At 38.5% G+C, this 14,750-nt stretch overlaps 1 protein-coding gene across 4 annotated transcripts in view; it reads left to right on the top strand.

The window, feature by feature from the left end:
* LOC109725817 (putative SWI/SNF-related matrix-associated actin-dependent regulator of chromatin subfamily A member 3-like 2) overlaps nt 1-6,039 on the top strand; it is a 36,081-nt gene extending 30,042 nt beyond the window's left edge. Inside the window, exons 15-18 of one of the 4 annotated variants that reach the window (XM_020255185.1) lie at nt 4,117-4,395; nt 4,804-5,004; nt 5,425-5,518; nt 5,622-6,039. In XM_020255185.1, coding sequence (XP_020110774.1) covers nt 4,117-4,395; nt 4,804-5,004; nt 5,425-5,518; nt 5,622-5,702 — 655 coding nt within the window. In that variant the 3' untranslated portion in view covers nt 5,703-6,039. Of the gene's footprint in view, nt 1-758; nt 1,021-4,116; nt 4,396-4,803; nt 5,005-5,424; nt 5,519-5,621 lie in introns of those variants that run through there. The other 3 variants (XM_020255186.1, XM_020255187.1, XM_020255188.1) reach the window with 3 other exon arrangements.

Genomic DNA, 14,750 nt, shown 5'->3' with positions numbered 1-14,750 from the left:
GATTGCAGTTGAGATTTTTATTTGTAAATTCTATGAATTTTTAGATAAAAAGGTGAAATTACCTCTTTTGAACATAGCATAATCATGAGATCTTTTAATTATTGATTATGACTTTTATATCTATATATAATTTATATATTAGAAAATTATGTATAAATTTAATGAATTTTAAATGCAAACATTCTATAAATTTGGTCAAAACAAAAATTAAGGCATTATTGAATTAGCAAATTGGAAAAATGAAGCGTATGAAAAAAAATTATCGAACCCTAGCAGACATAATCAAGCCTAGCAGATTTCATGAATAGGTATTCTTGAAAAAAAAGTTAGAAAAAGAAGTGTATAAAAAAAAAATTATTGAACCCTAACAAACATTATTAAAATCCTATCAGATTTCATAAATAAGTATTCTTGGAAAAAAAAAAGTTAAAAAAAACGTATGAAAAAAATCACATTTTATTTATTTTTTTAATAGGTGAGCCGACTCCGGCCCAATTGCTACAGGTGGGCTTTTTCGTGCAGATGCAACTGCAGCAATTGGGCCTAACCACACCAAACCAAACAAAAATTTAATAGATGCATGCATTTCCAACTGCACTGCAGTTGGAAATGCATGCAACCAAATAGCCCCTAAATTACAGTAATAACCAAGCTAGAAGGTAGGCGACACTTTGATCCTTGAACTTAAATTTGCTGTAATTTTTGGCTCAGACTTTCTAAATTGCTGTAATGAAAAGTTTGTGGTTTTATGACATTAGGTGGGAGGGAAGAGATGAAGGAGAAGTTTTTATTTGCATCTGCTGCACCAAATATCCATACACCAGAAATAAAATATATTATGTGTGAAAAATAATTGTTTAGGAGTCATTATATTCCATAGTTGGACCTTTTTGATGCTGTATGTCATATCAAATGGGTTATATTATGGTTTGGATGCCTCTTTGTTTAAATTTTGTTTGTAATGTTTAGATAATCTGGCGTACTTGGTGCAAGTAATAATATCTCCTTTCTCTTTTGTCATTAGTCGTGTGGTGATGGTGTGACAGTAACTAGAATTCCTCGCCACATCAACATGTTGATTGTAATTAATGATGTGGTGATCACTAGGATGCCATGTAAATCGCCACAATTGCAAATATAGATCCATCCTGTCAACCTAATTGGACTGTAGGATTTGATTGCAACAATCTAGAAAGTTTGAGGCAAAATTTACAACAAATTAAAGCTTGCGGACCAAAGTGTCACCAGCCTCATAGCGTGAGGACTATTGGTGTTATTTTGCCTTATTGTTTCCTTATTCTTTTTTCTGACCGGTAAGAGCTCCAAAAAGAATATTATATTATTTTATTCTAGGGGACTGAAAGCAAAACAATTTCGAGGAAAAACCATATTCAATGCAAATTATTTGAATTCAAAAGTACAATAGTATACTTCAGTTGCAGTTACGAATTGAATATATATATATATATATATATATATATATATATATATATAGGGTCGCGGCTACTATAGCCTACTATTGATAGTACGATTGCCCTCGTACTACGATAACTGTTTGTTTAGATGATAGAGGCTTCTTCTTTTTTGAATCGGACGATGCCATACCGCGATAAACGTTATTTATAGGCATTTAAATTTTAGAAATCAAAATTTTATAATTTTCGACATCATTTTACCTTACGATCAAGAGGTCACAAATTTGACAATTTTTTAACGGCCGATATGGGATACTTGCTAGGTTTAACGGTTATAAAGAATCGGAATTTGTTGAATTTTTGATAAAAAATTTTATTCACACATAGATAAAGATCAATAACTCCGATCTTGAACTGAAGGATCCGATCATCCTTTTTTAGACGCCCGGTTCGATTTTGACCGTTCACATTTTTATGCCCACTTGAGATGGAACTTATTATGATTTAGAAAATTCTACGAAATTTATAATTTCTAGAAGTTGTCAAATACCTAGCATCATATAAACGGAGTGGAATCCGTTGATGTCGCGAAGCTCGCATCATTGAAAAAACTTATGGGTTACTGAGGACTTCCAATACTCATAATAGTATTGTAGCCATGGCCCTAATATATATATATATATTTATATATATATCATATATAGAGTTTATGGCTGGTATACTATCGGTAGCACGGAGATCTCCGTGCTACCAAAGTTGTTTTCAGTGATGCAGGCTTCCAATCGATGATCGGCTCCGTTTAGACTTTGACACATTTATTAAAGCATCTGCGAAACTAAATTTCTATACATTTTCCAACATCGATGTCGGCCATGTGATAAAGGTTTTCAAAATGTTGATGAATTTGAATGGTAGGTGATGCGTTTTTGAATTTAACATTGTAAAATCAACAATATGATGAAATTTTTTATAGAAATTTTTATTTACTATTGTAGGTAAGATCGCCCTTTGATGCTTAAATCATCAAGTCTTTTATTATTATGTTTTTATGGAGATTTTTATTCTTCAGCCGTATCCTTTTAGGACTACTTGTTTGATGGGTAAATGATGCGCGAAAAAATTATGTGAATTTAGTATTCCAATACTGTTTAATAGTGTAGATCAAGTCTATGGAGCGATCATAATTGATGTTGGAAAGCCGCATCATCGAAACCAACTTGGTAGCACGGCAGGCTTCGTGGCTCAGCGATAGTATACCTTGCCGTAGTTCGTAATATATTATATATTATATATACGAGGTAGGCTGGTAGTGCTTCTGGAAGCTCGGTGCTTCCAAAGTCATTTCAGGTGTTGGGACTTCGAATCGACGATCGGCCTGTTAGACTTAATATAGAGTATTTGAAGACCTAGAAAATAAATTCAACAATTTTCTTGATATCAATTTGCTGTAATCCGAAAGGGCCTCAAAAATCAAGGCCTGAAAATAAGACTCTTAAAATATGATGACATGATAATTAAAATTATTAGATCAAAGCATATTTGATTCTTGTTTTTAAAGCTATAAAGAATTTTCTTTCAATTAATTTTACGTGATTTGGATATTTCTAACCCGTAAACTTGCAAACGGCTCACCACGACCATTAAATTAGTGATGTTGTGAGCCCCTCTCAATCACTAGGCAAATGATATGGAAAAATTATTGAAATTTATTTCCTAGGTACTTCAAATACTGTAGTTTCAAGTCTAACGGAGCTGATCAATTGATTGCGAAATGCCCACACATCGAAAATGAGTGAAGACGGGAAGGGCTCCGTGCTTCCAGAAGTACAACACTTCTCGCTCATCCTGCGCGCTCCGCATCTCTCTTTCTTCATCTCTCTCTCTCTTATATATAAAATATATATTATATAGTATATATTAGTTAAAATAGGAATATGTGACCTGAACCAATCATCTTGGAGATGATTTTTGCGTAGAGTTTAATCGATTGCTTGAATCAGTTTAAACCTCTTTTTATCTTCTAAACTCCTGAAATTTTTATAATTTTATATTGCGTAAGGAGGCTACGAAAACGCTTGTGAAGCTGTGCTGGAGTTGTCGTTAGGCTTACTTAATATTTTTTAGCTGTTTGCATTTGCATTAAAGAAAAATGTTTCCATGAATGTGGCTGCGCAATTCTGTTATTCTCTGTCCTAAGATTTTCCAAACTGACTGATCCAATGATTCATCAGGTTCTGTAAGCCCAAAGAATGCTTATTAAGCAGGTACTTTGGTAGCTTTAGACCGTCAATAAGTGACTGTTATTTGATATTAATATTCATTAAGTATTCATCCGGTTATCATTTGATCAAGTGATAGATTCTTTGAAGTTCTTCAAATCTTGCATTCAAGTCAGGAAGTGATGCATTGATTGGATGTCCTATCATATTATTTATTTTGCTATAATGTGTTACCCATTTATTAGAAGACTGAAACTGTTTTCATGTAAATATATGCATAAATATTCATCTTTCTAGCCAAACATAGACACAAATGCACATAGGGACCGAGCCAATAAAACTCAACAATGAACTTGTCACGTTGTTTGATTTTGTTTTCTTGTATTAATGATGTCCCTTCAACTTTTACTTTTCTGTTCCCTGTAAAACACTAGAAAAACTTATATATTGTAAGAAAACAGTCTAATATGTTCCTATGTCAGTCGCGGTGATACACAAGAGTTCTCAGACCTCAGTAAGCTTACAAGACATTTCCTTAAAGGCGCTAGGGATTCTAATGGAGAAGATTCTGGTGCTGTTCCTTCAAAGGCATACATTAATGAAGTAGTCGAGGAGTTGAAGAAAGGTGAAGAAGGTGAATGCCCGATATGCCTAGAAGCTTTCGAGGATGCTGTGCTGACACCATGTGCCCATCGCTTGTGTAGAGAGTGCCTCCTCACCAGTTGGCGGAGTGCGACAGCTGGCCTTTGCCCTGTTTGTAGGTATCTTCAAGCCTCTGTTCTTTGTTCCTATCCTGTTTGTTGTATCTCGCTCTGCGATGTCTTTATTTATAGGTAACGATACATAAGACAGAGGCCCTCTCAACTGTAGGCCATTTTAAAAGTAGGACACTCATGACTTTTGTTATGCTTGATCTTTTATTTGCTATTTTGAATTTTTTTTTTAATGTTAGTTATTTCTGTCAATTGGATTGGAGATTTTGTTAAATCACTATTAAATCAAATGACTCTCTAAGCTTTTTAGCTAATGGAATTGTCAACAGAGCCATCAACTCAATTGACTGATAAAACTAAATCAATATAGGTGAAAATTGAGGGGTCTCTTCGAAAATAGCGAGGTCCTCTTACATATCTTCTTTATAAAATGTAACATAGCTGCTGCCTTTGCAGAAAACCCATGAACCGGCAAGATCTTATCACTGCTCCTACCAGAAGTCGTTTCCAAATTGATATCAATAAGAATTGGGTGCCATCCTCAAAGGTTTCTTTTCTTCTGCGTGAGTTGGAAAACCTTCGAACTTCAGGGGCCAAAAGCATTGTCTTTAGCCAGTGGACTGCATTCTTGGATCTTCTGGAAATTCCACTTTCCCGGTACTAAGTTCTGCTATGACATGATAAATATGATAACTTGTTCTTTAAAGATAGTTGAACTGTCTATTATCCAAAATATAGAAAACAAATGTACTGATGGGTTTGACATTACTTGAGGAAATATTGATATTGACTGTTGAAGTGTGTAAGCTACCAAATTAAGTCATTAACAACCAGCTTCTGGTTAGAATCTTTGAATGGATAGGAGTGTTGCACCTAAAGGATAGATTGGAAGATTTTCTCTTGCTAACATCAGTGTTCGGTTGAGTATAGTTTGGATGGCATGTTAATTTGTACTGCTAATACTGGAATTGCGTACTCTGCTTTTATTTTGTAAAATTTTCTTTTATGGCTGCGAAGATCTCCTTTGCTTATTTAGGGTGTGGAATGATAAGTTAATCTCTAATTTTTGACTTTCAGATGTAGTTTCTCCTTCACCCGACTAGATGGGACCTTGAATCAACAGCAAAGGGAGAGAGTTATCAAAGAATTTACGGAGGATAAGAACATACTGGTCTGTAATTTTTGCTGTTTATAATTTTTGTCTATTATTGGTAGAGTGAATGGTAGTCTTTTTATCGTATCTGGTGACATAAAACTTCATTTTATAACTGCAGGTACTACTGATGTCACTGAAGGCCGGTGGTGTTGGAATAAATCTTACTGCAGCATCAAATGCCTTCGTCATGGTATGGTAGTCCAAAAAAACTCGTGCAGAGTCTAGAGAAGATTATGCTAAAGTATCTGTATGTGTCCATTGGTTGCTTTTATTTTGCTCAACTCGGATATTAGAGATCTCTACAGGTTGAAGTTCACAAGAATTCACAATATTTGTATGCCTTGTTAATATCTCCATTTGAGTTGATCTAGCAGAAAATATTGACGGAAAAAGCTTGTAAGATGAGTCTGTACTTGACATTAGTGCTACCTATGTTCACAAACTTGTAGATGAGGTCAGCTAGTTATGCAATGTTTTTTTTTCCCCTTTATTCTCCTTACGAAGGAAAGAAGGTTTAAAACAATTGGTTCCAGCAAATATAGTGAAAGAAGGGCTAAAGTGCATACCCTCTTGAGTTGTATTAATAAATATATATAGTACAAGAGATTGTCTTACTATAGTAACAATGACTACTATAGTAAGAGTATAACTAGGATTACATGTTATATAATCCTACTCTATAGAAGGCAATGATACTACTCTATATAAGGCAATAAAACACAATATCCTAATATATCGTAACATCCTAATATAGATAAAATATATCGTAACATCCCCCCGCAAGCTAAGCATCCGGTGGTCGGATGCGAAGATTGAGCCGCAATATCGAAAACCGAGAGGATGACAGGGGCTTGGTGAAAATGTCGGCAAGTTGCTTGTCAGAAGGGATATGAATTAAGGCCAAATCACCAGACTGAACTTTTTCNTGGAGGATGAAATTATTCTGTTTTGGATGTTATTGAGTCATATGACAAATACTTTAGTTATACATTTTATGGTGCATGGCTTGTAGACTTCAGTTTAAGAGTTTTTACCAAACAAGATAATGACTGAGGATCCAGTGAAGATTCATGTAGCTGCTGTCATAGCCTAAACACAACATGGTTGCATATGGCTCACTATTGTGATGCTTTTGTGCAATCTTGCTTGCTGGTTTTGAATATCAATAAATTTAACATAAGTTATTATAGATGCCTTTGAGATATATTGTTTCGACTTCCTGGCCTATATCTGATGCCATGAAAACAAAAAAAAAAAGTAATGTTTTGAAGATACTACGAGTGCACTGTTTTGTCCTACTCTTTTGTTTATTGTTATGTATTTTTGTGTGAATTGAGACCTTGCCATGTCAGATTTTCATCACTCTGGGCAATGAAAGCTGACAGCATGACACTATGATTGAAGTTTCAACCCCCATATGCAACAAATAGAAGTTTGAGACTAAAGTGGAACTCGTGCAATCGTTTGGAGACTAGTTTAATGTCCGCAACTAGCTGCTAGTGTATCTGAATTAAAAAAAGGAGCTACTAATAGATCTTTGTTTAGTTGGTAGGATGCTGACTTTTTTTTTTTTAGAAATATTTGTTGGCTTTGGTATGAAAATTGCATCTTGGGTTGTAATTGTAGGGAACGGTGGAGGAAAGGATGGAAGCAGTGCAGGCGCGGAAGCAGAGGATGATATCTGGGGCCTTAACGGACGAGGAGGTCCGCACTGCCCGTATACAAGAACTCAAGATGCTGTTCACTTAGAAAACATATGTGCAGTTTATTCTATTGACGGTGAAGAGTAAAATGAGATGTTCTGAAGCCAAGCATTTGGAAATGTGAGATGAATGGAGGGTCGCGTGACAAGGACTGAATGGTGTTAGAAGATAACCCTCATGGTGTAAAGTCGGCCGTAATTTTTCTTAGCTCTTAGATTCGCTTGTATGTGTTGTTTCTACAACAGAGCTTCGGGAGGGATGTATTGGACCACAATTTTGATTTGCCAATCAAATTAAGTTACCCCGGAAGATTTAGTTAGACTTTATATTTGCAGCGGCAGCGGCAGCGGCTTCAAATAATATATGATGAAGGTATAAAGGACCAGTTTAGAAAGCTGAGACCCCGTTTCTTTTGCCTTCTTTATAATAATTATAAGGCCGATTTGCATAAAAGAAAATCTCATTTTGCGTTTTTGCAAATCGGGTCTTTTTTTTTTTTTAAAAAAAAATTGCAGAGTAGGCTGAATGTTTTTTAAGTGATAAAAATGCCCCTGCTCCGTCTTTCCTTTTTCTCATTTTGAGTTCGTAGAAAGTATAATTGACGGTCATAGTTGAGGTGTTTTTTTTTTTTCCCCTTCTAAAGTCGTACGCATCTGGTAGGAAGAAAAATATAAAAAACCATAAGCAAAATTAAAGTAGTGCAATCGCCTCTCAAACGGTGCAATATAAATATAAAATTATGCAACGCCTGTGCATGTTTGCATGAAAAGTGCACTACAAATAGTATATATTTTTAGCATTTGAAATTTTAATATTTAAATTTTTTTATTAAAAAAAATCAAAATGTTGCACTTTTGATCAAAATGTATAGATTTTAGAATTTAAAATCTCATCAAAATTTAGCATTAAATAGATATTATCTTTTTTGAATAAATAGATATTATCTTTTTTGAAAAGTACGATTGACAAGTTATAATAGTAGTATTTTTTTCTTGAGAGATTAGAATCCTCACCTAATATAGAAATAAAAAATAAATATAATAAATAAAGAAGAACAGTGCAACACAGTTTAAATTTGATTTCTAAATATGTCAACTGATATAGATTATGTTCAATGGTATTGATCATCAATTGGGGACCCCATTATCGAAAATAAATTGATAGCGATAGAGCTGGTTTATTATCGATAGCATTCTAACTCAACTCTCTCTCCCTCTCTCTTTGTGTGTGTGTGTGTGTGTGTGTGTGTAATAGTCTGACTATGGTGCTTCTGGAATTATAAAGGAGTTGGTGCTCCCAAATTTTTAACTTTTAGATCAATCTCTTTGATTATTTCTAATTCTTTGATTAATATTACTCCCTTGGATGACCACTAAACCCTAGGGGGGAACCACTATGATCCTAGAACCACTATCATCCTAACCATACAGTCCTTGATCCAAGGGCTAAAGAGTCGAAAGCGCCAACTCCTTTATGCTTCCGAAAGTATAGTAGCTCTACACACACACACAGTTCGGCTACAATGCTATCAATAGCACAAAGTACTTGGTACTATCAAGTTTTTCGCCGTTAGATCTACCCTTTTGGCCATTTCTATCCCTTTGATCATACCATTTTACCAACCACCCACTAAATCCTAAAGGGACTACTATCATCCTAACTGCACATCCATTCATCCAAAGGTTGAAAATCTAATAGCACCAATTACTTGCTACTATTAATAGTATATATAAATATATAAATAAGAGCTAGGATGGTATACTATCGGTAGTACGGAGCCCTTCGTGCTACTAAGTTGTTTTCAGTGATGCGGCTTCCAAATTGATGATCGGCTTCGTTAGACTTGATTTACACTATTGAAAGTATTTGGAAACTAAATTTCATAATTTTTCGATATCATTTACCTATCAAATGAATAGTCTAAAATTGAACGGCTGAAAATAAAAATTTCATAAAAAATGATGATAAAAGACTTGAATGATGATAAAATTTACTGATGTTACTCTAAATAGAGAATTTTCTATAAAATTTCAATTAGATTTGGATTGTTTTATACTGTTAAATTCACAAATGCATCACATCTACCATTAAAATTATCAATTTTCAGACCTTTTGATCACTAGCCAAATGATGTCGAAAAATTATGAAATTTAGTTTCCAAATACTTTCATTAGTGTAGATTAAATTTAATGGAGCCGATCGTCGATTTGGAAGCCGCATCACTGAAAACAACTTGGTAGCACGGAGGCCTCCGTGCTACCGAGATATACAAGCCTAACTCTCTCTCTCTCTCCCTCACCTTCCTTTTTGCATTAGAGCCACCTGGTATATATATATATGCTTGAGAGTAGATGATGTATAGGTGTGAGATATTTTGAAAGAAATGTAAACTTTATGTTTATGGTTTGGAAGAATGTAAAGTAATCAATGTATTAAAGGTCGTATGAATGCAATAGTTAGTATCTCTCTTTTGTTCACTTGTTTATTACTTGTGATGCTTGCTCTTGATTGTTTAGCGCTGGTTGTGCTCTCGTTGTAGTTGTTGATCGTGTATGTATTCAAGTTGATTTCCTGGGAACTTGTCGTACATGATCTCGTTGTTTAGCTTTGGGCAGACAGGGGAGATGCAGTTCGTCCGGCATCTCTTCGACGAGCCCGAGCCGGACCAAATTGGTAGTGATTTCGGGGTGTGACAGATGTTCTTCCCTTACCCTTTCCCGTTATAGGCATATTACTAATGAATATTACACCACTTGACCTCTAATTTATTTACTCTGCTTCTGCTCTATCATGTGTTAGAGTAGTAGGGTGGTGTTTGATATATATTGTGTGATCTCTATTTGTGGGACTTGATTGGTCAATGCTTGTTAGTTCGGTGACATGGGTGATACCATTTGGACAGGTGTTAGTTGTTGACTTTCTCTCAGCTATTTGTCGTCTTGTTGACTATTATTAAGCATAGCACGTCGATCCTCACAGCNTGCAAGGGCTTACGGTTTGAGAAAACGATCTCTTTCTCGGAGAGGAACATCTACATAGGGGCTAAACCAATGGTGTATGTGATATGCTACATGAGCTGTGAGGATCGACGAGCTATGCTTAATAGTCAACAAGATGACAAATAGTTGAGAGAAAGTCAACAACTAACACCTGTCCAAACGGTATCACCCATGTCACCGAACTAACAAGCATTGACCAATCAAGTCCCACAGATAGAGACCACACAACATATATCAAACACCACCCTTGTCACGCCCCGGGACCCAGCGGAAGCCCGCCCGGCACGTGCCCAGACCCGCCATGCGTCTAAAACGCATAAGGCGTCTAGCAACAACAATGATAAAAGCAATAATAAAATACATCTAGGAGTATCAGAGCATAAAGAATGTCTAAATGCTACAACAAGAAATAAGGATGAAACTATAAATCCACTAAGTAAAACATAAAGTAAATACAATAGGATTCCCATAACAAGTGCTAAAAGGAGTACAAGGTGGTCTCTCTATACATGGTACAAAATCTCTCCCTCTCTCACAAAATAAAATGGAGTAACTACCTATCGCAAAAGAACTCTCCGCGAGCTAGCTACGCGACACCCTTGCCGCGTTCCCGTACCTCCGCCGGTGCCGAAGGCTCTGAAAAGTAAACCATAGAACAGGGGCGTGAGAACTATTAAAAATAGTTCCCAGTGGGCAATTACTGACTTCAGTGAAAGCACCACAAGGCCCAAAGCTACGAAAAGATGTCAGTGACTATAAAATAAAAGGGCGAAAGGTAAGTAAAAATGCAACTTACTACGACATGATATCTCTACTTAGCGTAAATAGCATAAGTATGAAAGCAACTATGCATGAAATAAAAGTCTCCAACTATCATGATGTTCACAATGTGAAATAGTAAAGTTCCGCTGATTACTATTCTAGTCAATGTCCGAGTAGTACACTAAGTCATCATCTGTCCACATGTCATAATGGATATATGAAGTCAAATCTGAAGAGACCCACCCGAAGGCTGTCTATGGCCCTGAGACCCACCCGTAGGCTGTCTGGCCGGTGCCGAGCCTAATGGCCCCGTGGTAGTCATCATCCCCACCCTAGGAATGAGCCTGTCCCACGGCAATCCACTTCGGCGCCCAATCCCGCACGGCGAATATGAATCGCGATGGCCATCTCCGGAGTGCCGGCTTGTAGGGAGCGACCCTCACAAGCATGTGCGAATGAGCACAATGGCAAGTAGTTCAAACGATCTCTGTCGCCAAGTCAAGTCCTCATGTCTGAATCAACCTGGAAGGGTGTCAGATAGTACCTCGTGCCTATCCCTATGTCATTCATGTCTCTAACATGCGTAACTATAGCAGATATGTAGTGCGCTACCAATACTCGTCTTATGTCGCAGTTTCAAGTTTAATAGTTTCAAGTGCCCCTTTATAGACACTCTTGTTCTCTATGTTCAAAACATAGGCAACTGAAGTTCAAAGGTACATATCCAAGTCTAATTTCATAAGAGATGATTTTTCAACTTTTGCGATATAAAGCCATTTCCCGTATGCCATGGCATTCTATCATATAGCCTCTACTATATAGTGAATTGTTCATAATAACAAGGCTGCATCTTAAGTGCTCTAAAAATTCATGATAAATCCCATTTAGCATAGAAATACACTTAAATAATTATATCAACAAGTAGAAAGAGCATAGGGGCATTTCGAGCCATTTCCACGAAGCCAAACCCCGAAAGCATCGATTTCTTCGTTTTCGCCGAACGAAGATATCCACAAGCTCCTAGTAACCTAGGAACATCAAAATAGGGTCCACCAAAACGAAAACGAAGAGCGATACACTCCATCATCAACCAACTCAAGCTAGGGTTGGGAAAAACTCACTCAGTGGAAAACCCTCTAACAATCCTCAAATGGAATGTTAGAGGCTCGCCAATCTAACCCTATTTAAAGGTTCAACCATTCAAATCGAGTCAAGAAGCCTCAAAGCCAAAAACCCCCCAAATGAACCCTACAACCCAAATCTAGGGTTTCATTAGTTAAAACCTAGACAATACATGTACTTTAAATGGATGATTATTTAAGCTACAACCTGCAGAGAAGTCCAATCAGCTCAAACCAAGCTACGCGGTTAAGACGGTTGATCTTTCACATAAGCTCCACCGACAGTGTAAAGCCTCCAGAAGTGTGAAAATTGAGTTAAGAAGGTGATGCTTCACAGCCTCTTTTATGCAAGCTCGTTCTTCTCTTTCTTCTCCTTCTTCTCTTTTCCTTTTCTCTCTCTAGCAGCAAAAGAATGGTGAGACGTAGAGAAGAGGAGAGAAGGGGAAGTGGCCATATGAAGCCTTCTTCTGTACAAAATCCAAGCTAGGCCCCCAAAAAGAATCCAATCTTACATCAGCCCCGGACTGGGCAAGTTTACGCCCAGGAAGGACCGGTCTCTCACCTCATCAGAGGACCGGTGCTCTCTCGCGCGAACCCGAAACCAGCGTTCGGGGGAACCGGTCTCTCCTGGCTGGACCGGTCTCTCATTTCGAGAAGCGCTCGGAACCCAGGTCCGATAGCCAGGGACCCGGTTGCCTCCGGCCGGGCTACGCAAGCCACTGCTACTGGTGAGAAACCGGTCTCTCCTCCCAGGACCGGTCCCGAGAGTAAAACTCCAGACTTGTCCAAAAGTTCACGAGATCGAATTTTATAGGCCCGGTTACATCGACGGCCTCCCCAAGTAATGGAAAGTTCACGAATACACAGTCGAACACTCGAACCTTGAATATTGCATAAGGATGTCCAGTGTGCTACATTCAACCCCTCCTAAAAGGAGTTTCAAGTCCGGCGAAACTCGGAAAGCAAAAAGCACACCTCAGGCTCCATCTGAAAGCGATGGAGTAGCCTCCCGGCAGCGCAAGCTCTCTAGCTCCCACGTGGCTCGCCGCTCCCCCTGCTGGTTGCTCCAAAGGGACCTATCACATTTACGGAACGTTATCCCAGTCCGAATTCTTCACCTCCGCGAGCAATAATCTTCATGCCGTGCTCCCTCGGAAGGCTCAAATCCTCGCGGACGCTCATGGGTTATTTCCCAAACTGAGTTGATCATAATCTTACTCGACAGACCGATACTTTGAAGATGTTGTGCGCTCAGATAGATTCGGCGCGTGTAGAGGCAAGTCGAATACAGCTACGACCTACACGCCTCCAGGATCTTCTACGCAGTCCAATGAAACGGTGGGATTAACTTTTCCCGATGCCGAATCTACTTGTTCCTCTATCGGGAGGACCTTACGAAAACATGGTCTCAACTTTGGGAACTCCAAGAGTACTCGCAAGTCGCGATCGGCGTAGCTCTCTCGTTTACTCATGCGCGTCAAAAGTCCCTCACGAGCGTATCGAACCTTGTCCTCAGCTTCCTGTGGATGCACATCAGGGCCTAAAGCCCAAACTTCGCCAACTTTATACTGAAGTGGCGATCTACAATGCGCCATTAAAGTGCCTTTTCAATATGAGGTCCCATCTCTGAGCTTGACCTTGATAACTGTTATTATAAGCGAAATCGCCAGTAGGTTAGATGCATGCGACCATCCTCCCTAGAGTCTATTCACGCAAAAATGCTCGCGAGCATATCCTCTAAGGTCTGAATAGGGCGCTCGGACTGGTCCATCACTCTGCAGGGTGGTAATGCTGTACTACAATCTCAATCGGCGTGCTAAGAGCGTCCTGTAACTCTCCAAAAGTGAGACACGAACGTGGCTGCGGCCAGATCAGCGTAAAAGTCGATTAGGCACTCCATAAGTCGCACAATCTTCAAGAGTACACTTGTGCGAGTTTCTCTCAACGTCAAGTCGTATGAATAGGTATTAAGTGCGCGACTATCGTTCACCTGTCCACGATCACCCAAATCAGCGTCTGCCCCGCTGCTTGAGCGTGGTCAATCCGTCACATAAGTCACATGTGATTTCCCACTCTCCACAACGGATAGGACAAACTCTGAAGCTTCCCCGCTGGGGAACACGGTGCTCTAGTGCTTTCACTTTCGTTGCAAGTTTAAAGCATTTAGCAAACAAACTGGCGACATCCTTCGTTTCATACCCCGGGCCCTAATAGAGAAACTTAAGTCCTCTATCATCTGGTACTCCCGGATGGTATAAGCATAGGTGCCCGTGCGTTCATGAAGGATATCTTTTTAATCTGCCCGTAATCCGCCGGAACCATAGTCTCCGTCCTCGAACTCGCATCAACCTCGGTCGTCCCACAAGGAAGCGCCCGCGTGTCAACCATCATATTTTACCTTGAATCTTTGCAACTCCATCGGAAGTTGCTTTTTTTTAATTCTATCCAAAAGGTAGGTTGACTACCAAAGTCAGTTAATCTCAAGGGTCTGTGTCAGAGTCACCCCATCCTCACTCCCAACCGACTTCATCCCTCTTCTGCCGAGCCATCTACTTTCGATGCTCGGTGCTCCTATCACATACTCGCATTTGTTGAGTCATATGCATCGCTAAGATTCAACTGCAGCTTCAACGTTGCCTACGTTATGCTGTCTCCCGTCTGT

Source organism: Ananas comosus, linkage group 20 (genome assembly GCF_001540865.1).
Source record: "Ananas comosus cultivar F153 linkage group 20, ASM154086v1, whole genome shotgun sequence".
Lineage (NCBI taxonomy): Eukaryota > Viridiplantae > Streptophyta > Magnoliopsida > Poales > Bromeliaceae > Ananas > Ananas comosus.
The sequence above is the reverse complement of the archived record's forward strand: the minus strand, read 5'-3'. Positions and strand labels throughout refer to the sequence as shown.